The 27867-nt window shown below is 41.2% G+C and overlaps 1 protein-coding gene across 9 annotated transcripts in view; it reads left to right on the top strand.

Moving 5' to 3' along the window:
* The window catches only part of DOCK10 (dedicator of cytokinesis 10), a 240443-nt gene that overhangs the window by 169392 nt on the left and 43184 nt on the right, over positions 1 to 27867 (top strand). For 8 of the 9 annotated variants that reach the window (XM_050963968.1, XM_050963963.1, XM_050963971.1 and 5 more), the window contains 13 exons: positions 6647 to 6716; positions 10700 to 10813; positions 12259 to 12330; positions 12460 to 12606; positions 15362 to 15445; positions 18605 to 18701; positions 20597 to 20641; positions 21119 to 21294; positions 21421 to 21537; positions 23627 to 23738; positions 24554 to 24675; positions 24763 to 24877; positions 27208 to 27274. In XM_050963968.1, the coding sequence (XP_050819925.1) occupies positions 6647 to 6716; positions 10700 to 10813; positions 12259 to 12330; positions 12460 to 12606; positions 15362 to 15445; positions 18605 to 18701; positions 20597 to 20641; positions 21119 to 21294; positions 21421 to 21537; positions 23627 to 23738; positions 24554 to 24675; positions 24763 to 24877; positions 27208 to 27274 (1338 nt within the window). The remainder of the gene's footprint in view (positions 1 to 6646; positions 6717 to 10699; positions 10814 to 12258; positions 12331 to 12459; positions 12607 to 15361; positions 15446 to 18604; positions 18702 to 20596; positions 20642 to 21118; positions 21295 to 21420; positions 21538 to 23626; positions 23739 to 24553; positions 24676 to 24762; positions 24878 to 27207; positions 27275 to 27867) is intronic. The other variant, XM_050963962.1, reaches the window with a different exon arrangement.

The raw sequence follows: 27867 nt of genomic DNA, 5'->3' as shown, positions 1-27867 counted from the left end.
TCTTTTTTATATAAAGCTTTCTTTTAAGACCTGTTGGAGTTTTTTCTTTAGTGAGGAACTCCAGGGAATTGAGTCTGCAGCTCACCAGGGAATTGGTGGGAGGAAGAAGTCAGGGGAGACCTGTGTGTGTTAGATGTACTAGCCTGACTTTGCATTCCCTCTGGGTGAAGAGGGAAGTGCTTTTGTTTCCAGGACTGGAATTAGAGAGGGTGGACTCCCTCTGCTTAGATTCACGGAGGTTGCTTCTGTGTATCTCTCCAGGAGCACCTGGAGGGGGGAAGGGAAAATATTTATTTCCCTTTGTTGTGAGACTCAAGGGATTTGGGTCTTGGGGTCCCCAAGGAAGGTATTTGGGGGGACCAGAGTGCCCCAAAACACTCTAATTTTTTGGGTGGTGGCAGCAGTACCAGGTCCAAGCTGGTAACTAAGCTTGGAGGTTTTCATGCTAACCCCCATATTTTGGACGCTAAGGTCCAAATCTGGGACTAGGTTTTGACATGAGCGGCAGCGTTGGGAAAGATAGAATCCAGAAGCCAGTAGGAATATTATATTTTTCTTTTCTCTGCTAGGGGCTTTTTAGCAGAGAGAAACAGTTTGGTTTTAAAAGGGAACCAGAGAGAATATTTTTTTCTCTGCTCTCTCTGGCAGCTGTGGCTTGCATATTAAGCAAGCAACCATTAAGAGACTGTTAAGGGTCTTTTGTCACACAATAGCACTCCCATTAGGAGGCAAATACGAGCACTATATACATGCAAATAAAGTGGTTTTTCTGGTTTACTTTACATTTGAAAAAATTAGCTAGGAAGAAAGGGAAAAAGGCACTGTTGCTAGGCAGACCCCAGGAGGCAACAGAGCCTGCAGTTCAGAAGATAAACACCGGAGGGCACCCCAACACAAGAAAACAGGAACCTTGCCTACCAAAACAAAAATGGAGGCCGAAGAACAAATCAAAGAAGCTGAACACAGGCGAGAACTGGAAAAAAGACTACAAGAGATGGAGCTGAGAGAAAGAGAAAGAGAGGCAGCCTACAAAAGAGAGCAAGCAGCCAAAGATGCAGACCACCAAAAACAGCTGGAACTCCAGAGGGAAGCCCACCGACAGGCCATGGAATTAGAAAAGGCTAAGCAAAACACAGCCAACCCTAACAACCCTGCGCCAATAATTGTTCCACAGCACAGGAAATTTCCCACCTACAAGGCAGGTGATGACACCGAGGCCTTCTTAGAAAATTTTGAAAGAGCCTGTCTTGGGTACCACATCCCTGAAGACCAGTACATGGTAGAATTGAGGCCACAGCTCAGTGGACCTTTAGCAGAGGTGGCAGCTGAAATGCCTAAGCAGCAAATGAACGACTATAAACTTTTTCAAACCAAGGCCAGATACAGAATGAGGATAACCCCGGATCATGCCCGTCGGCGTTTCAGAACCCAAAAGTGGAAACCAGATGTGTCATTTCCCAAACACGCCTACTACGTTGGGAAAAATTATGAGGCCTGGATATCAGGACACAATGTTAAAACCTTGGAAGAACTGCACCTCCTCATACAAATGGAGCAGTTCTTGGATGGTGTTCCTGAGGACATAACACGGTACATACAAGATGGAAAACCCAAAAATCTCGCTGAGGCGGGGGAGATTGGAGCCAGATGGATGGAAGTGGCAGAAAGAAAGAAAGCTACTGTCAAGGGGAACGAATACCCCAGGGGGCACACCGACCATAAACCCTACAACCGAGGACAGCCAAAGACCCCACATACAACCCAAGTAAAGCCACAGACGCCCTATTCTTCCACCTCACCAGTCTCCAGTAACTCACCTCGGCCCAGTGATCCATCAGATGGAAAATGCTTGGTTTTCAGGCTGAGTACTTCCATGAATAGAAAAGTATGTCTGGAATGAGTTTAGCAGTGTCATTCCCCTGGCTGGCAGAGACTGAGCTCATCCTAGTGGTGATGTACTCAGTCTCCAAGAGAAGGATGTCAAACCTTTTCCTATGACCCCTAGCTGCCCAATTAATTAACACTAATGCCAATTGGCTTTGTCCCAAGCCAGAGTTAGTGTTAGTTGGGGTGGCTGGAAAACACAATAGTGAAACAGTGGGGTTAGAAACTGGATGGGCAGCCTTTTTTTATGCTCCAATACTTGGCTATCCACCCACCTGGTAGAATATGGCTTCTCAGTGTTTACCTCCTTGTCTGTGTACAGACTTTGTAACAACATTGCTGATGTCAACAGCAACGTGCACAGCTGTGCACTGCCAAAACGCTGGGCGTGCCTTTCATTGTTTTGCATGGTGTCAAGTATCAGAGGGGAAGCCGTGTTAGTCTGGATCTGTAAAAGCAGCAAATTAAGGATAAATGGACACAAATCAGATATTAGGAATGGCAATATACAAAAACCTGTAGGAGAACACTTCAACCTCCCTGGCCACACTATAGCAGATCTTAAGGTGGCCATCCTGCAGCAAAAAACCTTCAGGACCAGACTTCAAAGAGAAACTGCTGAGCTTCAGTTCATCTGCAAATTTGACACCATCAGCTCAGGATTAAACAAAGACTGTGAATGGCTTGTGACTGGATTACAAAACCAGTTTCTCCTTCCTTGGTTTTCACACCTCAACTGCTAGAACAAGGCCTCATCCTCCCTGATTGAACTACCTCATTATCTCTAGCTTGCCTGCATATATATACGTGCCCCTGGAAATTTCCACTACATGCATCTGACGAAGTGGGTATTCACCCACGAAAGCTCATGCTCCAAAACGTCCCTTAGTCTATAAGGTGCCACAGGATTCTTTGCTGCTTTTTCATTGTTTTGCCACTGTACATGTGTGCACATTGTATTTTGTTTTGAATAGCTTGAAGTAGCTTGCATTGAACAAATTAAAAGCTTGAAAAGCAGAACAAGAAGTCAAAATTGTTCATGATTGTGAAAAAACACTTTCTTTATATTTTGTCTTGGTTACTGACTTGCCTTGGTCCCCAGTCATGCAGTCATTACTCCGTCTTTACTCTGCCAAAATTTCCATTGATATCTGAATAGTAGAGGAGTAAGGACTGAATGACTGGAACCTTGGTGAATTATGTGGTCATTTATTTATTTTTCAAAAGGCCCTAATCACAATAATAAGAAATGAGAAATAGTTTGCAAAACAAAATTTAATAAAATAGAAGCTTTTGTGGCTTATATAGCAGGAGAGCACAGAAAGCATCTAAAAAAACAAACTCAGCAATTATTATACTGATACATGGGTTGGTTTATCAGAATAAGAATCCATTATCGTGATACTGATTAACATATATACCAAGTACTTTTGAGTTTGGAGTATGGTCCACTAGATCTTCACGTTCGAGAACTGCTGCACTAACGGATTTTTTTTTTCATTCTTGCCACATGAAAACGAGCCATTTATTTTTACATTTTACTGAATAAATAAAGCGAATCCTGCCTTAACTGCTAACTCAAAGAAACAGGGTAGCTAACAGGGATTGTCTTCTAATAAAGATGGAGCAGAATTATGTTCAGTACCTTTGTGAATTCTGTGGGGTGATGTCTTAAAAACAGGGAACTCTCAAAAAATATGGTTTCTGGTGCAAGTTTAATTGCGTACAGAGAAGGTACCTCGTTGGAACCTCTGGCAAAATGACTCACCTGCCTTTGCAGGGTTTTTGCACTGTAGTCCTGCCAGCCAGGCCCACCAGTGATTCCTTTTGCATTGTGACCCGGCCCTCCAGCCTGCTCACCTTCGGTCTGACTCTTTTTGCAATAAAACAGGATTTTCACCCATTAGTCCCAGGGCCTCACACTGGGCCTGGTCCAGGCCCCGTAGTCCTTCTGGCCTCTTGTGTTTGGGGCCTTCCGGCTAATCTTCAGTGAGGCTGTAGAGCAGCAGTTCTGAAACTGTGGGTCGGGACCTCAAAGTGGATCGCAAAAATGGGGTCGCCAGAGCCAGCATTGGACTTGCTGGAACTCAGGGCTGAAGCTGAAGCCTGAGCTCCACCCCCACCCAGGACAGCAGGGCTTGGGCTGCGGCCTCCTTTCCCACAACCCGGGTGGCAGGGCTCGTGTTTTGACCGCCTCTTAGGGTTGCCAAGCCTCCCGGTTTTGCTGGGAGTCTCCCGGAATTGGGCTCTATCTCCCAGAGGCTGCTGAAGCCAAATCGGGAGATGTTAGGCCGCTAAAAGTCCAGCGGCACAGCAGAGCTAAGACAGGCTCCCTGCCTGCCCTGGCCCCATGCTGTTCCCGGAAGTGGCCAGCACATCCCTGCAGCCTCTGGAGTGGAGCCAGGGGTTTCCATGTGCTGCCTGCGCCGCTGACTCCGCAGCTCCCACTGTCTGGAAACTGCGGCTAATGGGGGCTGAGGGGCATTGCTTGCAGGCATGGGCTGCGTGTGGAGCCCCCTGCTTTCCCTGCCCCCCAGGGGCCGCAGAGATGTGCCAGCCACTTCCAGGAATGGCACGTGGAGGGAGAAGTGCATGGAGCCCCTTGGCCCCGCTCAGCTCAGGTGGCTCCCAGTTGGCAGCACAGTGGGGCTGAGGCAGGCTCCGTCACTGCAGCTCCCATTGGCCACAGTTCCCAGCCAATAGGAGCCGCAGAGTCAGTGCTCAGGGCACAGGCAGTGTGCAGAGATCCCTCTCTCTGCACACTGCAAGGACATGTCGACCACTTCTGGGAGCTGCATAGAGCCAGGGCAGACAGGGAGCCTGCCTTACCCCCGCCTCACCATTGACCGGGACAACCCCAAGTAAGTGCTATGCAGCTGGAGCCCGCATCTCTCATCCCCTCCTGCACCCCAACCTCCTGCCCCAGCTGTGAGCCCCATCCTGCACCCAATTCCCTCCCAGAGCCCACACCTGCTCCTGCACCCCAAAGTCCTCCCTGAGCCCCCTTCAGCACCCATACTCCCTCCAAGACATTGCACCGTGCACCCCTCCATGCCCCCCAACCTCCTGCCCCAGCTTCATCCTGGAGCCCCTTCCCACACTCTGAACCCCCCAGCCCAGAGCCCCCCAGCCTGGTGAAAGTGAGTGAGGGTGGGGAAGAGTGAGCGACGGAGGGAGGGAGAATGGAGTGAGTGGGGTGAGGCCTTGGAGAAGAGGCGGGGCAGGGGTGGGGCCTCAGGGAAGGGGCAGGGCTGGGGGCAAGAGTATTTGGGTTTGTGTGATTAAACAGTTGGCAACCCCACCTCCTCTCCCCACAGCCAGGTCAGCGGGGCTCAGGCTCCAGTCCTCCCCATGGGATCATGCAGTAACTTTTTTTTTTTTTTTTTTAAAGAGTTCGGTGGCACCTTAAAGACTAGCAGATTTATTTGGACATAAGTTTTTGTGGATAAAAGGCCTCACTTCTTCAGCTGCAACAGTTGGGGAAGGGATAGCTCAGTGGTTTTGAGTATTGGCCTCCCAAACCCAGGGTTGTGAGTTCAGTCCTTGAGGAGGCCATTTAGGGAGCTGGGACAAAAATCTGTCTGGGGATTGGTCCTGCTTTGAGCAGGGGGTTGGACTAGATGACGTCCTGAGGTCCCTTCCAACCCTGGTATTCTATGATAAGGTGCCACCAGACTCCTTGTTGTTTTTGTGGATACAGGCTAACACGGCTACCCCCTGATACTTGTAGTAAATTTATCAGATGGGGGTCATGATCCAATGAAGTTTGAGAACCCCTACTGTAGAGGAATCTGGTCCCTCCGTCTATGCTGGGTTCTGGCCCAGGGACCCTTTTAGCAAGTGATTAAGGTCTGTCTGGGCAGACCTCTTGCTTCTTCCAGAGACTACTCTGTACATTATTCCCCCTTCTCTTCAGGAGGCTCATATTGTTGGGAGGGGTGGGGAGGGGCCTCTTTCCCAGGGTCAAGGAAGCTAGTCCTAGTTCTCAAGGCAACAAAGGAAAGGAAACTAATTTAACAGTAGCATCTTCTCTGTCCTACCTATCCTACGGCTCTGTGCTTGCAAGCAACTAAAGGTAGCTTGGCTCTCTGCTTTCTCCTTTCTGGGAGCTGAGGGTGAGGTCTGTCCACCGCCCCAGGCTGGGCCCATCTGCACTGAGCTCTCCATTTTTAAGGCTCCTCCTCCAAGTTTGGCATGGGGCTGGGATGCCTGAACCAAAGCTGCTCTTTAACCCCTTCTTGCCTGGTGTGGGGTTTGTACAACCCACCCCTGAACCCTTCCTTTCTAATAGTCCCTTTGCCGGAGTTCTAATCCCTGAAAGGTTAGAATAGAAATTCTGACACAACAGCCTTAAATAGACTTTGATTCTCAACTTCATTAACATGCTCTCTAATTGTCTTCATTGTAACTTCTTCATAATATTCCCAGATCCATATAAATGTTGAAATGTTTTCCAGTAACATGTAGTTTCATCTCTCAATAACGTAATAACATCAACAGCACAACTATTAAAATTGTTGTAACTGAGTGTGTTTTGTTAGAATAACAGTAACTTTTTAGAGTAAGGCTCTGATCCACCATTGTGACCCACTCCTGTGCCCACATGTAGTGCCCTTGAAGATTTTCCACATGTATTTTGCATGGATCAGATACATAATGGGTAATTTTGAATCTGATGTATAATGAGTGTGATATAAGGTAAAGCATATAAGATATTTTTCTGCCTTATGCTGCAAGATAGCTCAATATCTTTCTTTTCCAGGGTTCTTACTGACATTGTTGCCAAGTGCCATGAAGAGCAACTAGAATACTGTGTCCGTTCTTATGTAAAGGTATGAAATATCCAATTGACCTTTGACCATCTCCTGTGTGTTGCACATTATTTCCATTTTCTCTTTGTGATATTTTCTTGTAGTTTTTCCAGCATTTGGTTCGTTGCCTTTTGACCCTTTAGATGGTGCAGTGATAGGGCACTAGCCTAGACCTTGGAGAACCACATTTCATTCCCTGCTCTGCCACAGACTGCGTATTTAACCTTGGGCAACTCACTTAGCTTCTCTGAGCCTTAGTTTCCCCATCTGTAAAAATGGGGATAATAGCACTGCCCTTCCTCACAGTGGTATTTGGTGGATGGATACACTAAAGACTGTGAGGTGCTCAGATACTATGGTAGGGGGCTATATAAGTACGTAAGTTTGATAGATTTATGTATAGTTCAAGGAGGTATTTTGCAGCATTCACGTTAAGTGGTTTTGTTGCTTCATATTGATCTACCATGTGTACTGTATGAATACAAGGTGTTTCTCCAATAGCATTGAACAAATTACAAATGGACAAGTGAAGCTTAATGATAATTTTTACTAAAGAGGTGTTCCTTTTCTTTGTGCTTGCAGATTGCTGTATGTTTCTTCTGTTATATATTCTTAGCCTTCTATTGTTTTCTCAGGATATCTTTTGTTCCTCCAAGTAACTGTATATTTGTACCTGGTTCTGGGATGTGAAATATTTTACTTTCTGGCGTGGTTCCTTGAACATTTTTGTAACTGGGCACTGCTTGCTCAGTTTTTTCCAGCTAATTCTCATTTGGGGGAAGGTGGCATCTGTCTATGCCATTAGCCCAGTATTTTGATCTCAGTGAACTTGTGATGACATTGAGAAGTCAAAACCCCAATGTCTTTACAAAATGATATTTTTGTTTCCAATATCCATTGAGTACCCCTTAAGTTAGCACAAATAATGCTACAGACCAACAAACACCTAAGAAGTAAATAGTTTATCTGAAGTAACAATCTAAATGAGGAGCTTAGTATAGAACTGTATGTTGTAAGTAGAAAGATAGGGGAACCATCCTAAGGAACAAGGAAAAGGCAAAAGCACTTCCTTGAATTTTGGGAAATTTGTACCCAGACGTTGCTAGATTAATCAAGAACTTGGCAATGTAGTTAAATCACCTGCAGAGATATCAATCACTCTGTAATGATTTAATACACATTGTTTTTGTACCTACTTAATTTATTCATTCATTTAGTCATTCATCTCAGAATGAACAAAGGAGAATCTATAGTATTTAAAACTTGTCAGAAGAGAAAAATAAAAGTTATTGTTGCTTTGCCTCTACTCCTCCATGCATAGAGGTTTTCTTCTTGTCCACTAATGTTCAGTGGTGGTCAAACAGATACAGAACATGTCAGATATAAAATAAGAGAAAGGCACACCCTTCCAGTAATTATGGAAATAAGTTTGAATGACATATATAGAGACTTATAAATTAGTGAATGACATTCTGATTTATCCTGAAACAAGGGAGGCTTTCACTAAGTCTAATAATAACTGTAATCTACCAAATGAAATTTATGCAACACAAAAGACAAAAAAACTGCCCTTCAGGGCCAATGAAACCAAAATAAAAACTGAAACTCTCAGATCTTCGTGAACAGAATAATGAAAATATGAGACAAGTTCTACTAGGAAAGAAACCAAAGACTCTTTCAGGTCCAGTGAAGCTAAATGCTGCTGAATTAACTTCCACAACATGCAAAATGCCTTCATACTTTGTCTTTATATACTTTATGTCCTTACAAGGGATATTTTTCAACATTCCATGACGCCACATTCTGATCTCAGTTACACTGGTATAAATCCAAAGTTTCTCTGAGTCTAATGGAAATATTTGGATTTGTAGTGGTGTAATATGGTCCTATGTAACTTTCAGTTTAGTACATTTGAATTGTCTAAAATCACAGTGGACTGAAATATTGTATTGATCACAGTTCTGACTATGTGATAGTGAAAAGCCAAAGAAGGGTTCATACACTTTATATTTCAGCAGTGCTTAAAATGAGCTTCTGAGCTCTTGCATATGCAAATAGCTGCTGCTGTATTGCACACTGCCATGAACACAGCTGCAGTATGTAAATGACAACTCTTTGCTTTTCATTGCATGCTTCAGCTCAGTGACCGAGTCATAAACATGTTGTGGTTCCTCATTATTCTAACCTAGTGCTTGAGGAAGAGGGTTCAAGTCCCTGTTGTGCCACAGCCTTCCTGTATGACCCTGTGCAAGTCACATAGGGCCATATTTTCAAAGGTATTTAGGAGCCTAAAGATGCAGATCCCAGTGGGATTTTCAAAAGCACCTAATTTTGATTTCAATGGGTGTTAGGCATGTAAAATTCCATTAGACACTGATGTGCAACTTTAGGCACCTAAATATCTTTGAAAATCTGACCCTTAGCCCTTTCTTGCCTTGTCATCTGTTTAAAAAAAAAAAAAGAGGAGAGGAATAGTACTTCCCTACTTCACAGAGGTGTTGTGAGGTTAAATGCATTAAAGATTCTGAGGTGTTCAAATACCAGTTTCTAGACTGATCGTTATATAAGTAACCCAGGATGCATCAAGACCCACTAGGAAAACTCATGCCACTTAAGTAGAGCAGGTCAGGAAATTTTCAGCTAGTCAGAGAAAGTCAAAATAGCCAATAGCCTGGTGGTTAGGGCATTCACCTAGGATGTGGAAGATGTAGGAACTTCAATTAGAGTCTATAGGCATGTCTTCACTCACAATGTTAAAGCACTGCTGCAGCAGCACTTTAATGTGGCTGTGTAGTTGCGGCACCAGCGCTGGGGTAGATCTCTCCCAGCTCTGTTAACACACACTTACCCCCCGCTCCCCGAGGGGAGTAGCTACCAGTGCTGGTGCACTGTCTACACTGGCACTTTATGGCGCTGAAACTTGCAGCACTCAGGAGAGTGTTTTTTCACACCCCTGAGCAAGAAAGTTGCAGCGTTGTAAAGTGGCAGTGTAGATAAGGCCTCACACATGCTAGATAAGTGCCTTAACCAACAAGCTATTGGCTGTTTTAGGGCAGAGTGTGCTCACTCACTCTCTTTCTCGTAGAAAAAGTTCAAAATGTCTCAGTTTTTATCCCAGTGTGGAACGGGAAATTTGTTTGAAATCTCAAAAATTTTGCGGGATGGGAAAACCACTCCCCACTCAACTCTATAATTAGGTGTTGAGCTGTCCATTGCAGCAAGAAGACTTACTTTTAAGTAGCATTCCTATTAAATATTATCATTTGTTTTAGCTGTTTGTACTTAGTGTTGCTGAAAAAGATGTTTTGTAATAATTAACTAAATTAAGCTGCTATTATTTCTGAGACGCCAATGGATTCTTTCGCTATAAAGTATTAGTTAAAACAATAGGTGAGGGAAACAAATTAGTAGCAAATATCTGATTTATGTCCATGAGCTATCTAGTGGCAGAGGAAATCTGTTCCTTGGGCTACAACCTGGAAGGGGATGCTATTCCCCTTCTTTCCATTCTAGAGGGTGCTCTGCCCCTTTCATGATGAAGAATTGCTACCAAGTAAGCTGTTGCAATTGGAAGATAGGAACAAAGGAAATGTGATCCTGATTAGGTTGGTTGAAAACCCTCCTTTCTTCCCCTGCGGGTTTATTGTTCTTCCTTTTCTGGTGAGATGGCTTAGAAGGGAATTCAAAATAGCAGATTCTGATGCCTGACGCCCTAATGAAAAAAATAATCTATATCATGCCAGTGATTTTTAAGCAGAAATTCCCTTTGATTCAAATCAAGTTGAAAGTTATGGGGAGTACTGCATAAAAGTCAGTTTCAATCGGAGGAGTTTTTGTACCATTGCTGTTCAGCTTTATGTCAGTTAATTTTTTTTCAGTCATGATATTTTGGCAGGCAAAGATCAGCACCAGAGCTGTTCTTAGAAGATGCATTCCTTATGCACCACTATCTGTTTCTGGGATTTCTAGCAGTTTTTACAGTACTGTTATTGATCTCTCTTCAGTATGTGTTCAAGACCAAGTCATTCGAAGAAAGGACTGTCCATGAGGAGCTCGCTAAGAACATGACTGGTCTTTTGAAATCAAATGATCAAGCAACAGTGAAACACGTTTTAAAGGTGAATAATACAGTTTTAAAAATTAGTATGTTTTCAATATTAGTACAATTTCTGCTTCAGCTTCCTTCTCTCTTTCGCTTTCCCCTGTGCGCTTTGCACATCTCAAAGCCCATAATAATCCAACAGCTTTATCAGGCTTTCATGCTGTAATTTTGTGAATTCTCAGCCTAAGCCATTGCACAGTACGTGGTATTTTACATTGTATAATTCCTCCTGCTGGATTTCCTTTCTGTTATTGCTCAGCCACTGTGAGAAATACAATTCTTACACAATACAGTGAGTCAGATCATTAAGAATGATATTTTTTTTAACTTCACAAATGGTGCCAGGAATCTCAGCTTAGATACATATTTATAAATAGGATATATTTCAAATAATAGGATTTTAATGCAGTTACTATTGATTTTTAATTAGCTAAATGTAAAAGATAATTGTTCTGATAAGCATGAAGAGCTGCCAGTGTGTTTTGTTTTAAATAACCAATAAGAGAGAGAGCACTCTGGCCACACACATTTGGCATATCCTCCACACCTAGGCTGGGAGGGAACTCACGTAAGAGCTAGCTATGCTGGTTTTTCCCCAGCTGAGGCCTTCCCCACACCAAGGGAATTCTCAGTTGTCCTGATCCAGACAGTTCCTAACTCTTGTATACCACCATACTGGCGGATATGAACTGGAGAATGGGGAGACAGTCTGACCCATAGTGTACTTTACATGCAAGAAATTAAATGGCTGTTAAATAACGTCAAAGTCATTATTGTTATATGGGTACACTCTACACTTTTAAATAAGTCAATTTATTTTTACTAAAAAGTTCTAGAGAATGAAGTCCTCTGTTCATTTGTAGTACCATCATATCATGGGACAAGCTTCCCATCACTGGCCCACCAGTCTGTGCAAACAACAACTAGGACATATTCTCTGTGCCCTTTCAGTCATTGACCTGTCTGCTGAGACTTCTAAGAAGGATTTCAGTTACGCTACTATAATTATTATGTTTCATGTATTTCTGCCATATCTACTTGCAAACAAAGCATGAATTAAGACAGAGGTGTAAATATGAATGGAAATGATCATTTATTCGCTCCTTACTTCTTATTAAAGGCACAGTCAGAATTGCCAAATGCCAGATCCAGCAAGCTGTTGTGTGGCTTCAACTCAAGTGACTTAAATACTGTCATAGTGAAATGTAAAGCTTTCTAATTTTTCGATTCTGTCAATATGCACTGCTGAGAACTCCAGAGCATTCCTCTAAAGAGGAATTCTTAGATGTAAAAAATATCACAGAATAATCTATGCTGTGTCATCATAGCCAAGATATCAGAGAGACCAGGCTTCTATTGGTCTAATAAAAGATATTATTACCTCACCCATCTTGTCTGACAAAATAATCTGTTTTTCAATACTAATATTATCATGTAACTTTCTCCATAATATTTTTACAGCATTCCTGGTTCTTCTTTGCAATTATCTTAAAATCAGTGGCACAGCACTTGGTTGATACAAACAGGACACAGGTAAGAGTATATATTATTCTGTAATAAACTAAATTTTAAGATTAATTTCTACCCAAATACATTTAACCATGTAAAGTAAATGTATTCTAACTTTGTTTACTCTGAAGTAATAATCTGAGTTTTTCTTAGATTCCTCGAACTCAGAGACTTCCAGAATCATTCCAGGCTGAATTAGACACACTGATAATGAACTTGTCTGACCATGTTGTTTGGAAATACAAAGATGCTCCTGAAGAAACAAAAAATGCAAACCACAGCATTGCCAGATTTCTTAAGGTGAGATGTTCAGTCATTACTGCGCATGCATTTCTTCAGTCATAGTTAATGCAGAGTAAAGGAGATTAAACCTCCAGTCTGAGGGAGTAAGAGCTATCCAAGCGAATGATGGCTGAAGATGCAGAATCAGCACTGATTTATAGTACGATTGTTTCTATACTCTTAGGCCTGGGGAAATCCAATGGCTGCTTATAAATCTACTAGAAAAGCCTCACTTGTACATATTTGTCCTGATAAAAGATGTGGCAAGGCTCCTCTTTCATCATGTCAGCCTCCACATTTCTCCCCAGGGAGTAAATAAATCCTACCCTGGATTTTTTTTATTCTTAACTGTGGGTTTATTTAGAGTATTTACAGAGCGGGCTTCAGGGTAGGCCCGAGTCATTCTTTAAGCAAAAACCCCCAGAACACATACATTTTTTTCCCCCACTAGAGCACTTACTGAGCAAAGCATAAAATTGTCAGCAGTGCCTATGTCCCATTTTCAAAAATGATTTAGATCATGTCTCATTGAAAGTCAGTCATGGATTTAAGTGGGAGTTCTGTGCCTAGTTGCTTTTGAAAATCCCACTTGACACTTGTCTGCATCTTTAGGCACGTAAATACCTTTAAAAATCTGTCTCCTCATGAGATTAACAAAAGTGTCTAATGGTGTGTCTACACTGGACACTTCAAAGCACTGCCGCTGGAATGCTCCCGCGGCAGCACTTTGACGTGCGAGTGTGGTCGCACGTGAGTGCTGAGAGAGAGGTCTCCCAGCGCTCCTTGTAATCCACCTCCACAAGGAGATTAGCTCTGAGCACTGGGAGTGCGTCTTCCAGGACTCGGAACCTGTCTACACTAGTGCTTCAAAGCGCTCAAACTTGCTGTGCTAAGGGGGGTGATTTTCACCCCCCTAAGCCAGCAAGTTAGAGCGCTATAAAATGTAAGTGTAGACAAGCCCTAAATAAATTAGGTACCCAGTTCCCATTGACTTTTAGTGGAGGTTAGATGCCTAACTCAGTTAAGCAGTTTTAAAAATTTTACCCATAGTCTTCTCTAATGTATGTAGTGGATAAGTAAAGCAATCTAAAATAGTTTATCTGCCTCTGTGCTAATTGTTCTCTGATTGCCCAAGGATGGGTTTTGCAGCATTCTTTCATTTACTTGATAGACCAATTCATTCCGCTTGTAACTCCCTTATGGGAAGGGAGTAGCAATAAGATTCCTTTTTTTTCTGTATCCCACAATCATTTGGACATTCTCCAGTAGCTGCAGTGATCTCATGATTAGCTATGGGGTGGGAAAGAATTAACATTTAGGACACAGTGTGGCTAATTACATAACTGGACAGCTGGGGACAGGAACAATAAAAACCTTGTGACATAGCGACACAGGAGTAGGCAACCTATGACACGCGTGCCAAAGGTGGCACGTGAGCTGATTTTCAGTGGCACTCGCACTGCCCGGGTCCTGGCCACCAGTCCAGGGAGCTCTGTATTTTAATTTAATTTTAAACGAAGCTTCTTAAATATTTTAAAAACCTTATTTACTTTACATACAATGATAGTTTAGTTATATATTATAGACTTATAGAAAGAAACCGTCTGAAAACATTGAAATGTATTACTGGAACATGAAACCTTAAATCAGAGTGAATAAATGAAGACTCGATGCACCACTTCTGAAAGGTTGCCGATCCCTGTAGTGACATATAGAGTGTCCCGTACAACATACACTGAGGCTAAGGGGTAAATCTCTCTGAGGCAGATTGAAACACAGCTCTTGGAAAAAAATATACAGGAAATAAATTATTCCTGTGAAGTTATCAAGAAAACCAGCAATACGGAGGATATAATCTCTCTCGGCACACTTTAGTTAATAAATAATAGATCTGCAGTCCTCCGAAATGGTCTCCATTTCAGGTGCTGTGTGTAAACCTTATCTGCTGTTATCCTAGCTGGCATGAGTTTTATTTACCCAATGCATTACATCACTGAGAGGGTGACATAGCTTGCCGGTATTTCATGTCAGAATAACACGTGTGTTACTATAGCAGTTCTGCCTGTTATTTTTACATGTCATATAGTTGAACAAGCGATAAAGCCATGTTATGCTACAATCAGAATCATCTGGTCCTTGCTTTATTCTGGTCTGCCATAATAAATTATGTAAACTAAAGAGTTGGCTTGACATCTCCAGACCAGATTTTGCAGCAGCCAGATTTGAATGCCATGTACTATACACTCTGGGTTTTTTTATTCTTGTACAGTTCAAGAGCATCTGTGATCTATGTGATGGACCTGGTCCCCATGATTACAGTCCTTGCTGACCCTGCAAGACTGTCCCACTCTGGGGAAGAATATCAGGAACTGTTTGTGGCTTGAGCACTATAACAAACTTTACCTCTCCCAGCCATTTGGCCTCATCAAGCTGCTGTTCTCATAATAACGGAGAATAATGACATGAGTATTTGCTCCCAGAGAGAGAACCTAGTTCATAGTCAGAGAGTTGTTTGGCTGAATTCAAGAATTATTGCTCTGAAGCAAATATTTTAGCCCAGCTTGCATCATATGCTGCCCCCTTTATTGAGTGCTACAGTATTTAAAGTGCTATTTCCTCAGATAAACTTACTCCTAATTACTTGTACACTATGGTAGTAATTTCAGCCACACATCATTGGAGAGGCACAGTGCAGACAGATTGTACTGGTAAATCTGGCCCTGTGCTGTTGGTAGTAGATATACAATTATAAACATTCTATTTTTTTCCTTAGCGCTGTTTTACGTTTATGGATCGTGGATTTGTATTTAAGATGGTCAACAACTATGTAAGCATGTTCAGCTCAGGGGACCACAAGGTATGAGTTATATTTTTTTTAAAGGTGACTTGATAACAAAGTATTTTCAGGATGAAACTATTTACAATCCATTCTGTAGTTACTCCATGCTCAGAAGTAGAGTTGATCAAATTATTTACTATAAAGAATGTGTTACAAATTTATGTCCTGATCCTGCAAGGAGCTTCACATAGCTCAGTGACTCTCAAACCTTTTTTTTACTGGTGACCCCTTTCACATAGCAAGCCTCTGAGTGCAACCTCCCCTTATAAATTAAAAACACTTTTTATATATTTAACACCATTATAAATGCTGAAGGCAAAGTGATGTTTAGGGTGGAGGTTGACAGCTCACAACCCCCCATGTAATAACCTTGCGACCCCCTGAGGGGACCCGACTCCCAGTTTGAGAGCCCCTGATATAACTGGACTTCTGTGTCTGTGCAGAACTCAATTGAACTTCATTGGGGATCTGTTGAACACACAGGTCAACCCATGTGTAGTTCCTTCCAAGATCAGGACACTAGCCCTATTTTAGGTTAATGAATCATTTGTGAACTTGCATGCTCATTTTCGCCTAATGTATTTGTAAATACTCACTGAAATAGCTTACCAATAATTTTCAAAATATGGGTGATTCAATCACAAACTGGTCTGGTCAACTCTTCACTATTTATGTGGTGTGATTAATAGCGTAAGTGAGATGGTTTTGTTTCTGCTCCATGGTTAGATCAGAGAAAGATATGCAGGAGAGTAGCAAGTAATAAACAGTGCGCTCTTGGTATCTGGCAAAAGTTTGTGAAATTTTAATGATTCATGAACTTTTTCACAAATATTCAGTAGTGATCTAAATAAATAAGATGACCCTATGAATTATAAGGAACCAAACTTGGTACCTTTGATTGTGAAATTTATTCACAATTTTTTTTAACTACATCAAGCTGAACTCAGATCTCTCACATAAACAGAGGAACAGCTGCAGAATCAGGCCCTTAGTTATTATGTTATACATTAAGATCATAAATCAGCAAAGAATTCCATAAAAGCTGAAAATTGTTTCCACATGTTTCAGTTCAGTTCAGCAGCAAAAACAGATGTTTAATTAAAACATCCAGTTAATGGCTAACAGAGCAGTTCATTATTGGAGATTGGTCAGTCTATATAGCAAAAATTAGCCCATCTTCAAAGATAAATGTATGTATGATATTTACAGCATAGCTTCCTTTCCAAATAGTCTGCCAGAGTACATTTGAAAGTAGAGTCAATGAGGAGCCAAGACAGATGTGCCAGTGTAACAGACTTGACGCCAATGAAAAAGCATAAAATGAGTTATAAAGATTCTTATGACTTTGAGGAAATACCAAAATATCCTCAGTGTCTTGGCTTGTCTTGCTTTGTAACTAGAGAGCAAAACAAGAGCCAGTCATTCAGTTTTGAAGCAAGGTAAAATTTTCATTGGCTTACGTACTTTGGTTTTTAACTGCTTGTTTACTTACAAAAAATTTTCTGATCCCAGTCTTCTAGAAAGTTGAACTGTACATCTTACCATTTGAAGAAATAGTATATGTGGTTGTGTCAGTACATAACATTGCATCAAGTGAATTTATTCTAGGTGTGGACGAAACTCAACGGTAGAACTGATTCATTGAAAATTTGAATATTTTGATGTTTGTTTTACCCTGAATTGGGACCAAAAGCCAAAATATTAAAACATTTGGATTCAGAAATATTGTAATGTTTCATTTTAACGTTTATTTGTGAGCTGCTGTGGTGCCTCACTAGAGTTTTAGTTCAAGTGACTCATGCCCCCATTCTCTTTTATCAGCCCAGTTCTGTGGCTGATTGACCATGACCATGGTGCGTCATGGAGATATGATCATTCCAATGGAAGATTCCTTACCAACTCTACTCGACAGGTTCTGAAAAGTTCAGATAAGCCACAAAAGGTTTCCAGCCTTTTTAGTCTAGACCCTTTTCTGTGCTTATGGCATCCTAGCTCTAGTGCTCAGCAGAAATGACAAGATTACACTTGTGACATGGATCCTTCACACCCTTTAAGAAGGGGCAAGATTTGGGCCTTTACAGATACATGCAGATACTGGGATGTAGTATCAGCTTATTGTTGCTCTGATGAATTGGTCCGACTGCATCCTGGGAAATAGTTCCTTGTGAGTTAGAACATTGTTCTGGGAAGAGGAAACGAATCTAAATATTCCTCATAGGTCCTCAGGCAAGACAGTTTCCCATCTATAAAATGGGAATAGATTTTTCACATGAGAGTTGCATAGCTTAATTCATTAACTGTTGCAAAGCACTTGGAACTTTTGGATAAAAAGTGCTATAGAAAGGCAAAATGTTGCTACACAGCATTCATTCTTATTAAAATGCTCTGATACATGCACACACACAGCAACATGGGAATTAGTTTTTCTCTTTGTTATAGTTTGTATAGTTCCCTTTGTATAAACTTTGTTATACTATCAAGGCTCATTAAAACACAATAACACTTTAATGAGCAGCCCTTCCATTACCAATTGAAAGGAATGACTGGAGTTGATGATGTGTATTATCAAAAGCAGCATGAGCCAGATCCAAAGCCCAATGAAATAAATGAAAAGATTTACCACTGACATCAGGCCTAATACTGCCAAAGCATGGTATTCAGTTCATTAAAAGAGTGAGGAGGAAAGGAAACACACAAAAGCATTGTAATGTTATTGTTTTTTAGTGAGCACATAGTGCTGGGTCAGTGAACGATACAGACTATTGAAATGATTGCTACAGCCCCGAATTATGTGAAGTGGAAATGATGCATCATACCTCCTAAGAGTTTAAGTAACAGCATATGCCATCTAAGGGAGCCAGTGCATGATCTTAAAGTGACAGCTGCTTTAAATGTGTCATTTAGTTAAAGTCATACAGAATCAGTGTGAAATTAAATTTCAGGAATCCACAAAAAAACGCAAGCATGGTTATGACAAATGCCTTTAATATAAATTTGGGGGAGGGGAAACCAAGTTTTTTATCTTATTCTATACTATAGCATTACATAACAGACCATTAATTTTCAGTGGTTGATGTGAATGATTTTGGGGTAGATAGAAATATTAATGTAATTTTTAATCTTGTTTCCTGTTGTCATTAAAGTCCATACCGATTATTTAATACTGTGGTGTTTCAGATTTTATATCAGTACAAATTTGACTTTCTTCAAGAAGTTTGTCACCATGAACACTTCATTCCTTTGTGCCTGCCCATACGATCTGCAAACATTCCAGGTAATAACTCACCTTGTCTATTGGCTTGTGAAATGTATTAATTGTCACATATTTTTCAGGCCAATTAGTATGGGTAGTACTATAAACTCTCCAAGAATAACATCTAGACATTAGATATGAAAGTAGAGAATAGGATAGAGATGTGATGTTAACAGGGAGTGTAAGAGATCTCCCAGTTTAAACATCTGTTTATTTCTGAGACCAGGTGGGAGAGGTGATATCTGTTATTGGACCAACTGCTGTTGGTGAAAGAGACAAGCTTTCAAGATACACAGAGCTTTTCCCCAGGTCTATCTTTATTTCTGTTCATCCCAAATACGCCTGCAAATCCAGTTCTAAAGTGGGCCAATGAATGGAAATTTCGGTTTAGTGGCCCAGAGTGCTTGCAGAGAGAGAAGTACTAAAACTGAAACTGGGTTGAGAAATGAGAACTGCAGGAAGAGACATCTGAAACTAGGAGGAGGTTTGAGAGCAAATGCAGCAGAAAAGAAGGAACGTAAAGCTGTGAAGGAGGATGGAAGCTGTATCCTCTTCAGCTGGGATTAGTGAGTTTCGATGAGCAGTAACTAGGGGAAGTGGGAGGCTCTTCTGCTCCTGTGAATGTACATTCTGGTGAATGTACATTCAAGCCATTGTGTCTCTAGTATCTATGAGCTGATTTAACCTTAGGAAGTAAATCCCCAACAACCTGTCGTTCTGAAATGTAGGTTTCACTACCAATAGGCTGAGGGTACTTATCCTCCAAAGCTAAACTCGGTGTGTATGGTGTTCTGAATGTAGCCTCCTAGTTGTGGCCAGTAGTACTCCTTTCCCCACCTTTACCAAACTCTCTTATAGACATATATACTGACTAATGTGAGTCACCTATACCACAAGTAAAGCACTGTTTAAGGCAGAAGAGGCCTTATGATGCACTGTCTAATCTCTACATCTTTTACGCTTCCTTGGCCATTTCTGCAAAACAGAGTAAGAGAGGAGCATTCTCCCCACCCCCCTTTATATCTGGAACAAATTCTGTAGTCTTGGTTTTGTGGTTAAAGCACATGATTGAGCAGTTTTGCTGTTGACTTTAGTTAAACCTGGATTTCACCTGAGGCTCTGTTCCCAGCTGACCTGGGGCAAGTCTGTTAGGATTTGATCCTGCAGGGTGCTGAGCATGAGTGTAACTTCCACTGAAGGCAGAGCTACTCAGTACTTCCAAGAGTATTTTCCTCTCTGTATGTTAGTTTCCTCATCAGCAAAAGGATAATGTAGTATTTCCCTCACAGAGCTGTGGTGAAGCTAAATGCATTTCTGTTGGTAAACTATTGGGAGACTTTAACATAGCAGGCTTTACAGAAGGGTAAAGTATTAATTATTCATTATTATTGCATTAATATTTTACTAGGAGAAGAGTGGCATTTTATTCACATTTGGTTGAATTGCCTCCAGCCAAAGTCACTTCTGCCAATGTAGATCTTGTGGATCAAACACCCTGATTTCAGGTTTCTACCTCATTCTGCAAGAATTTCCTACCTAAAGCTATTGGCTGGAGTGACTTGGCAAAAGTGCAGTGTGAAAATCTCTGCTTGTGTATAGAGAGTACTCTGTTAAAAAAAAACTGAAATGTATGTCATAGTTACCTATTCTACTGTGCCAAACTGAATTTTAAAAAACCCTATGTTTATCATGCATCCATTATAAATGAAATAGACAATTATCAAAGGTCTTACTCTAAAGCACATTAAAGCCAATAGTAACCTTTCTGCTGAATCTGATGGTTTTGGATTAAGCATCAAAAGAGGGAAAGAAAATGAAATATACTTTTCAAACATCATCATAATGTCATTAATTTGATTTAGTAAAAATGCATGATTCCTGCCTTTTCTTTTCTTTTCTATTCATGATAAATCAAGACTCTGTGACACCTTCAGAATCAACGCAGGAATATCATGCATCAGGTAAGAGCTTAATGTCTTACAGTGCTACATGTGGAGTGTTAGCACTGAATAGATAAAACTGGGCATGAGGAGTTTTGATTTTTATTCCCAGCTCTATCACTGAACTGCGGTGATACCTTGGGGGGGTCATTTAAATCATCTGATGTTTGGAACTCTGTGTTTCAGTTTCTTTAGCTATAAAATGGGGATAACACTTAGATGCTATGCCTCAAAAGGGTGTTTGAAGACTTATTCAATGTTTGTAAATTACTCTGAGAACCTCAGATGTCAAGAACAATATGTGTAAATCATCATTCATTTATAAATTATACAGACTGCATGATCTTAAGAAATATTTGTTATTGATGTTCGTTAATTTGTTCTGAAACTCACACATGAGCCTGCCTGAAGAATTTTTGTCAAAAACTTTATTTCTGGAATGTATGTTAACATCGTTCATTTAAAAATAAAATGAGACCCTTGTCTGTTCTGATCCAGATATTCCAGAATACACCCTGACCAATGAATTTTGCCATAAACATTTCTTAATTGGGTTGCTGCTTCGGGAGGTTGGCTATGCGCTGCAAGAGGACCAGGATATTAGGCACTTAGCTTTGGCTGTGCTTAAAAACCTAATGGCAAAACATTCATTTGATGATCGATATGCAGATCAGGTAAGTGTGTTGTTTATTCTTTCCACTGATATTTTCAAGCAGTGAAATACATTTGAATACTATTCACCCCCCCCCCCCAGTTTACAATAATTTGTTTCTTTGGATTTTTCTCTCTCTCTCTCTTAGGGTAAACAGGCACAAATAGCAAATCTGTACATGCCTCTCTATGGTATGCTTTTGGACAATCTGCCAAGGATTTACATGAAGGATATTTTTCCTTTCAATATAAATACATCCAATCAGGTAACTTAATGCAATTTTTTAGAACTTTCATATGAATCATTGTAGTTGTTGATATCCCTTACTTCCTCTAGCATTAACGAAAGGAGAGTCCACCCACAATTATAAAGGGGACAGAAGATTTTCAGATTAGAGTTCCAGAAACGCAATCAGGAAGGGAGCGGACACATCATGAGAAGTATGGGAATGAAGGGTGAGGTGAGGGTGGGGAAGGTAGAGAGATTTGCAGGGGGGTTCATATTGAGTTGGCATTAGTGGCAGCTTTCCATACAACACCCACACGTTCAGGTTCATAAAAAGCAGTGCTGGTTTTGCATGGCTCTAGTGGTGAGGCTCCTCTGGCTCCTGAGAAGCAGAAGACCTGGCAGGAAGTCTGTACCACTTCAGTACAGCCATGAGTCCTGACCCTACAAACACTTGTGCACGTGCTTAACATTATGCACAGGAGTATTCCTTTGGTGCCAATGGGAACACTGACATAGACTCATAGACTCTAGGACTGGAAGGGACCTCGAGAGGTCATCGAGTCCAGTCCCCTGCCCTCATGGCAGGACCAAATACTGTCTAGACCATCCCTGATAGACATTTATCTAACCTACTCTTAAATATCTCCAGAGATGGAGATTCCACAATCTCCCTAGGCAATTTATTCCAGTGTTTTAATTACCGTGACAGTTAGGAACTTTTTCCTAATGTCCAACCTAAATCTCCCTTGCTGCAGTTTAAGCCCATTGCTTCTTGCTCTGTCCTTAGAGGCTGAGGTGAACAAGTTTTCTCCCTCCTCCTTATGACACCCTTTTAGATACCTGAAAACTGCTATCATGTCCCCTCTCAGTCTTCTCTTTTCCAAACTAAATAAACCCAATTCTTTCAGCCTTCCTTCATAGGTCATGTTCTCAAGACCTTTAATCATTCTTGTTGCTCTTCTCTGGACCCTCTCCAATTTCTCCACATCTTTCTTGAAATGCAGTGCCCAGAACTGGACACAATACTCCAGCTGAGGCCTAACCAGCGCCGAGTAGAGCGGAAGAATGACTTCACGTGTCTTGTTTACAACACACCTGTTAATGCATCCCAGAATCACGTTTGCTTTTTTTGCAACAGTATCACACTGTTGACTCATATTTAGCTTGTGGTCCACTATGACCCCTAGATCTCTTTCTGCCATATTTCTTCCTAGACAGTCTCTTCCCATTCTGTATGTGTGAAACTGATTGTTCCTTCCTAAGTGGAGCACTTAGAGTAGTGCATAAGTGCATGCATAAGTTTAAACACATGCATAAAAGTGAGCAGGGTCAGGGCCTTAGTTGTCCATTAGAGGTTCAAGATCTGATCTGTGGGCAACATGCTAAAAAATGTGATATAAAGGCACTGAGAGAGAGGTCTGAGAGCTGCTTTTTATGATCCTAGTTTATCTCTATTCAGCATTCACTGACCAAATATCTGTAGCTGAGAAATGAGGTTGCAGCATCTCAGGTTAATCACAATGGACCAGATACTGATCTCAGTTGCTCTGGTAGAAATCTGGAGTTACTTTCTTGGAATTTACACGTGCATAGCACAGATCAGAATCCATCCCAGCACTACTCTATAAATCACCTGGTAGGAGTATTGTTTAGAAGAATGCACGTGTGGTCTGCATCTGCCCCTAAGGAGATTAGATGTTTTATTTATATGACCATATTCAGTCTCCAAAAATAGGAGCAAGTATCTACAGAATCTATGGCCCTCCTCTGCTTCCAGCAAACCAACCTGTTTCACTTGATAATTGCTAGTAGTATTAAAATGCCCCTTTTTCTGACATTTGTGCAAGTGGTTTAAGAAGCAAACACATTCTTAGACTTGATCTGTCATATGCAACTCTGCTTATGAGTGGGTTTCATGTTGCAAATCTTTACTCAGTGTATTATGGTAAGCCTTGATCTATTCTGGCTGCCTTGTCTAATCAGCTGAAAGTAGGTTTTTAAGCTCAGTGTCTAAGCGATCGGATCAGATGTACTGTAATTATAAAATTAATGACAGGCTGAGTTTGAGTTTGTAAAAAATGCTATTATGTAGCTGAGTTCTTGTTTTTGCCCACTTTGAAATGCAGGGATCTAGAGATGACTTGAGCACTGCGGGAGGATTTCAGAGTCAAACTGCAATGAAACATGCAAACTCTGTGGATACATCTTTTTCCAAAGATGTCCTGAACTCTATAGCAGGTACTAAAGAAGTGCTGATAGCACAGAGAGAGATATTTTTGTGTATTTCACCCCATTGTGAAAGTATCTTGCATCGCAAATATCATCAACCCATTTATGTGAAATACAGGGAAACAAGTGATCCTGTGTTTCTCCTCCTGTCCCATATTTTTGGATCCATTTTATTTTTCTTCTGAAGCTACCCTACTTTTGTTGGTTTCCTTATTGTACTGCCTCTCATGATAATGCCAACCTTGCCTTTAGTGTTCTATTAATTCCTAATGTATTCTTGCAATTGCCTCATGCTTTAAAAATATTTACAGAGATTCTCCTGTAATTCTAAAACCTCCATGGAATGGGGAGTTGCCACTTTCTTCACAGTGTATGCTAGGTACATCAAAAAGTCACACTCTGAAGAAGTCATTACATGCTGTACTGCAGGTGTGAATTTTTAATAAGGCAAGCATTTTTATATTTTCAAAATATAATGGAGGGGAAGAAACACAACTTACTTGGTTTACTTCATCTGAGGCCCATTTCTAAGCCCACTGAAGTCAGTGGGAGTTTTTCTACAGACTTCAGTGACCTTTGAATCAGGCCTTCATAAAAAGTAATGGTTCTTTTTAATGCCATGAATAATAGCAAAACTATATTATTTTATTCAACCTGTTGCATGTTTTAGTACCAAATGTAGTCAACAGTAGCTTCATGACAGAGGTTAACAGTTCAAAGCTGTCCATCCTACATACAACATATTTTTGGTTTTCCATTATTACTATTAGTTTTTGTACTCATATGCATTATTTTAGCATGTTTGCCGTGACTTTTGTTTACAGCCTTTTCATCAATAGCTATCTCTGCAGCAAACCATGCTGACTCCAGAGCTTCCTTAGCAAGTCTTGAGTCTATCCCAAGTACCAATGAAAAGAACAGTGAGAGAACTGACACCTGTGAAAAGGTACATGCGTAAACACTTGAAAACAATTCTTAGAGTTAAAAAGTCTGTCTTGATACTCAATAAGCCAGTGTGTTTCCAATCCCGCAGATTGTGAGACCTTTGTCTTTGATTGGATCAACTCTTCGCTTTGACAAGTTAGATCAGGCTGAAACTAGAAGCCTTCTTATGTGTTTCCTTCACATTATGAAAACAATTTCAGAAGGTAAAAAAAAAAAAATCCCTAAAAAGCATTTTTTTTTACTTGTAATATTATAAAATCCTTAGGGCCTCACTAATGTTATGTCTATGCTACACACTGCTTTCAGCAGCCTGTGGGATGTGTGTGGCTACACACTGCAGTGACAAGCAGGCTGTGTCCACACTGGGATGTACAGCTACATGTGTCAATGAAAGGCTCTGGCAGGAGGGAGTCAACAGGGAAAGGCTCACACCCAGGGCCGTCCTTAGGATTTATGGGGCCCTACGCAGTATTATTAAACTGGTGCCCCTATGCCGGATGGCAGCCCAAGCTCACAGCCTGGTGGGGGAGGGGGAGGAGGGACTTGACAGCAAAGGATAATGAGATGCCCAGCCTGCCTCATGGTGGCGGAGAGTCACAGTTCCCCGCAGAGACTTCCATGCACTCTCCCTCATGCAGAATGGACATGAAGAAAGTACCTAATTAAAAGCACTAAAATTTGGGAATAAAAAATGTCAGTCACAGGTTTTTTGATATGCGCTGAAGTTTGTCAGAGATTTATTTGCAAAAACTTCATAGTAAGGGTGAGTCAGCTCTCCTGCTGAATACAACATTACATATAATGGAATACATGATGCAGTTCTTCTCTGTTTTACATTTTCTTCATCAGTATTTCTAAGCTGAATTTATATTTTAAATGTACTCAAATCTTAAATCAGCATTCCAGATTACTACATATTTAACTCACTGAAACAAAGACATTCTTTTAAATTAATCAGAGAGATTTAGTGTGTTCATAACAATGTTCATTGCTTTTAGAAAAAGGGAACAGTAATTTACTTTGTGTGATCTCCATAACAAGAGACATGGTTATGAAATTTCACCAACTTTAAAAAAATATGTTTCCAAAGATTTTAGGTATAACAAGGATTTTGTCTTACTAAGGTACTGATTTTGCTGGAGGGTTCTTTTAAAACTAGTTTGTTGGATAGTCAGAAGTAAAGAAAGGGAACTCTTTTTGTCCAGCTATCTGGAAGGAAAGGACTGTTGTCCCTTTAAGGGCTCTCTTCAGTGGGGAGTGGGGGGAGAGGTGGTGAAGGGATGGACAGAAAGGACAGGAAGACTTGGAAGCACTTTTTTTTTTTAACTATAGTAATTAAAATGTGTATTTTAGATAAGGGAGGTCTTTTGAAGGATTTATTTAAAAAACTATGTGTGAAGATCCGCACATTTAAGGCTAAAGATGATTGTGCATTTAAACTCTATGCAAGCATTTTTTAGAAATGTGATTTTATAATCCTCGCCAGCTCACTAATGAAATATTTTTAAAGCAAATTTTAAACTAAGGTCCTGTAGACTGACATGTTCTGTGTAAATATTACATTAATGCACAACTGTTTTTGTCAGTAAAGTCAGAAACTGACAGTATAAAAATTTATTTGGGCATAAGCTTTCGTGGACATCTGATGAAATGGGTTCTCGTCCACAAAAGCTTATGCCCAAATAATCTGTTAGTCTTTGAGGTGACACAAGGACTCGTCCTTGTTTTTGCTGATACAGACTAACAGGACTACCACTCTGAAACCTGTCAGTATATACCTTGGGGTTGGCAAATGCCTGTTAAATGGCTTTATTACCCCTTGAATGTCTCTTTAACAGTTTCAATGTTGTGCTAATAGGTCTGGCAGGCTGGAGGTTTTTTCACTTTTAACTGCTAGATTCCCTCCCAAGGAAGACTCACCAGGCTAGAGCAGCCATCTGTGGGAGTCTGCAAGAAGGGTCAGAACAGGGATAGGAAAACAAGAGGGTGGACACTAAGACCCAGTGGTGCCCCAAATTTTCAGGTGCCCTACGCAGCTGCCTATGTTGCCTATGCCTAAGGACGGCCCTGCTCACACCCTGCCACCTCCCTGCTGCCAGAGCCTTTCCCTGCTGCTGGAGTCTTTGCCTGCAGTGGGGAAAGGCTCCAGCAGCAGGGAGCTGCCATAGTTCTTCCCTGTGGCAGGAGCCTTTCTTTGCTTTCTCCCCCTGCCAAAGCCTTTCCTTGTGGGACTCTACAAGATTACATTGTAGAGGGATGAGTAGAGAGCCATGTAGGGTATGTCTTCGAGTACAGATCCACACATCCGGTGTGTCTGTATTCTACTCGCCTAAGCCGTGCCTCACTGTCTACACTGCTATTAAACCTGTGCTGGGGTTGCTTCTCAAGCACATCTTCTGCATGCAGCCAAAAGAAGCATGCAGTGTTAACTTAGTGTAAAGTCAAGAGAGAATTTCTTCACTGTCTTCAGTGGGCTCTGGATCCTCAGTTTCCAATAATTGCTAAATTCCTATGTTTTGATGTCTGGTTCCAGATACATTGATTTCCTACTGGCAGAGAGCTCCATTCACAGAGATAGCGGACTTCTTCAGTATTTTAGAGTAAGTTCACACTCTGGTTTGTTTGCTGGTTTGTTAAATAATATTGTTCTCTAGCAGCTGCTGTAGTAATTGTATGTTTTACTCTCTGGGATAAAATTCAGGTATGCTAATAATTAAAGGCCATATCATCCTTTTGTTGGCTATTTCCAGGGAAAAGATAGGAAACTCTTTGGGGTTTTCCTCACAGAATTTTGTATGAATTCTCCTGTTTGGGGTTGAGATTTGCTGCCACTCCTCTTCCACCTGGGAAAAGGAAGGCCTTTGCCTCTCCAAACCTCCTCCAGAGCTATTCACATTCCATGAGCTCCTAGCCCTGACCTAATTTCCTGTGGCTCCTTCTGAGCACAACTCCTGCAGGCTCCATGCTTGGAACTGAACCCAGAACCCCCTAACCAGCTCAGCTGGGAAAGATGAATAAGATGGAACTGACTGGGTCATCATTTACTTAGCCGCAAAAGTTCCATAAGGTGGTGGAGAAACTGTCCTCCTGCAGACATCCCCACAGTTTTTTCCCTCTCACCTTGCAGAAATCCCAAACCCAGGGAGAAGAGATGGGCAATAATAGAGTGGAAGTGATAGTCTCCCCTTCTGTT

Source organism: Gopherus flavomarginatus, chromosome 8 (assembly GCF_025201925.1).
Source record: "Gopherus flavomarginatus isolate rGopFla2 chromosome 8, rGopFla2.mat.asm, whole genome shotgun sequence".
Taxonomy (NCBI): domain Eukaryota; kingdom Metazoa; phylum Chordata; order Testudines; family Testudinidae; genus Gopherus; species Gopherus flavomarginatus.
This window is presented reverse-complemented; position numbering and strand designations above follow the sequence as displayed.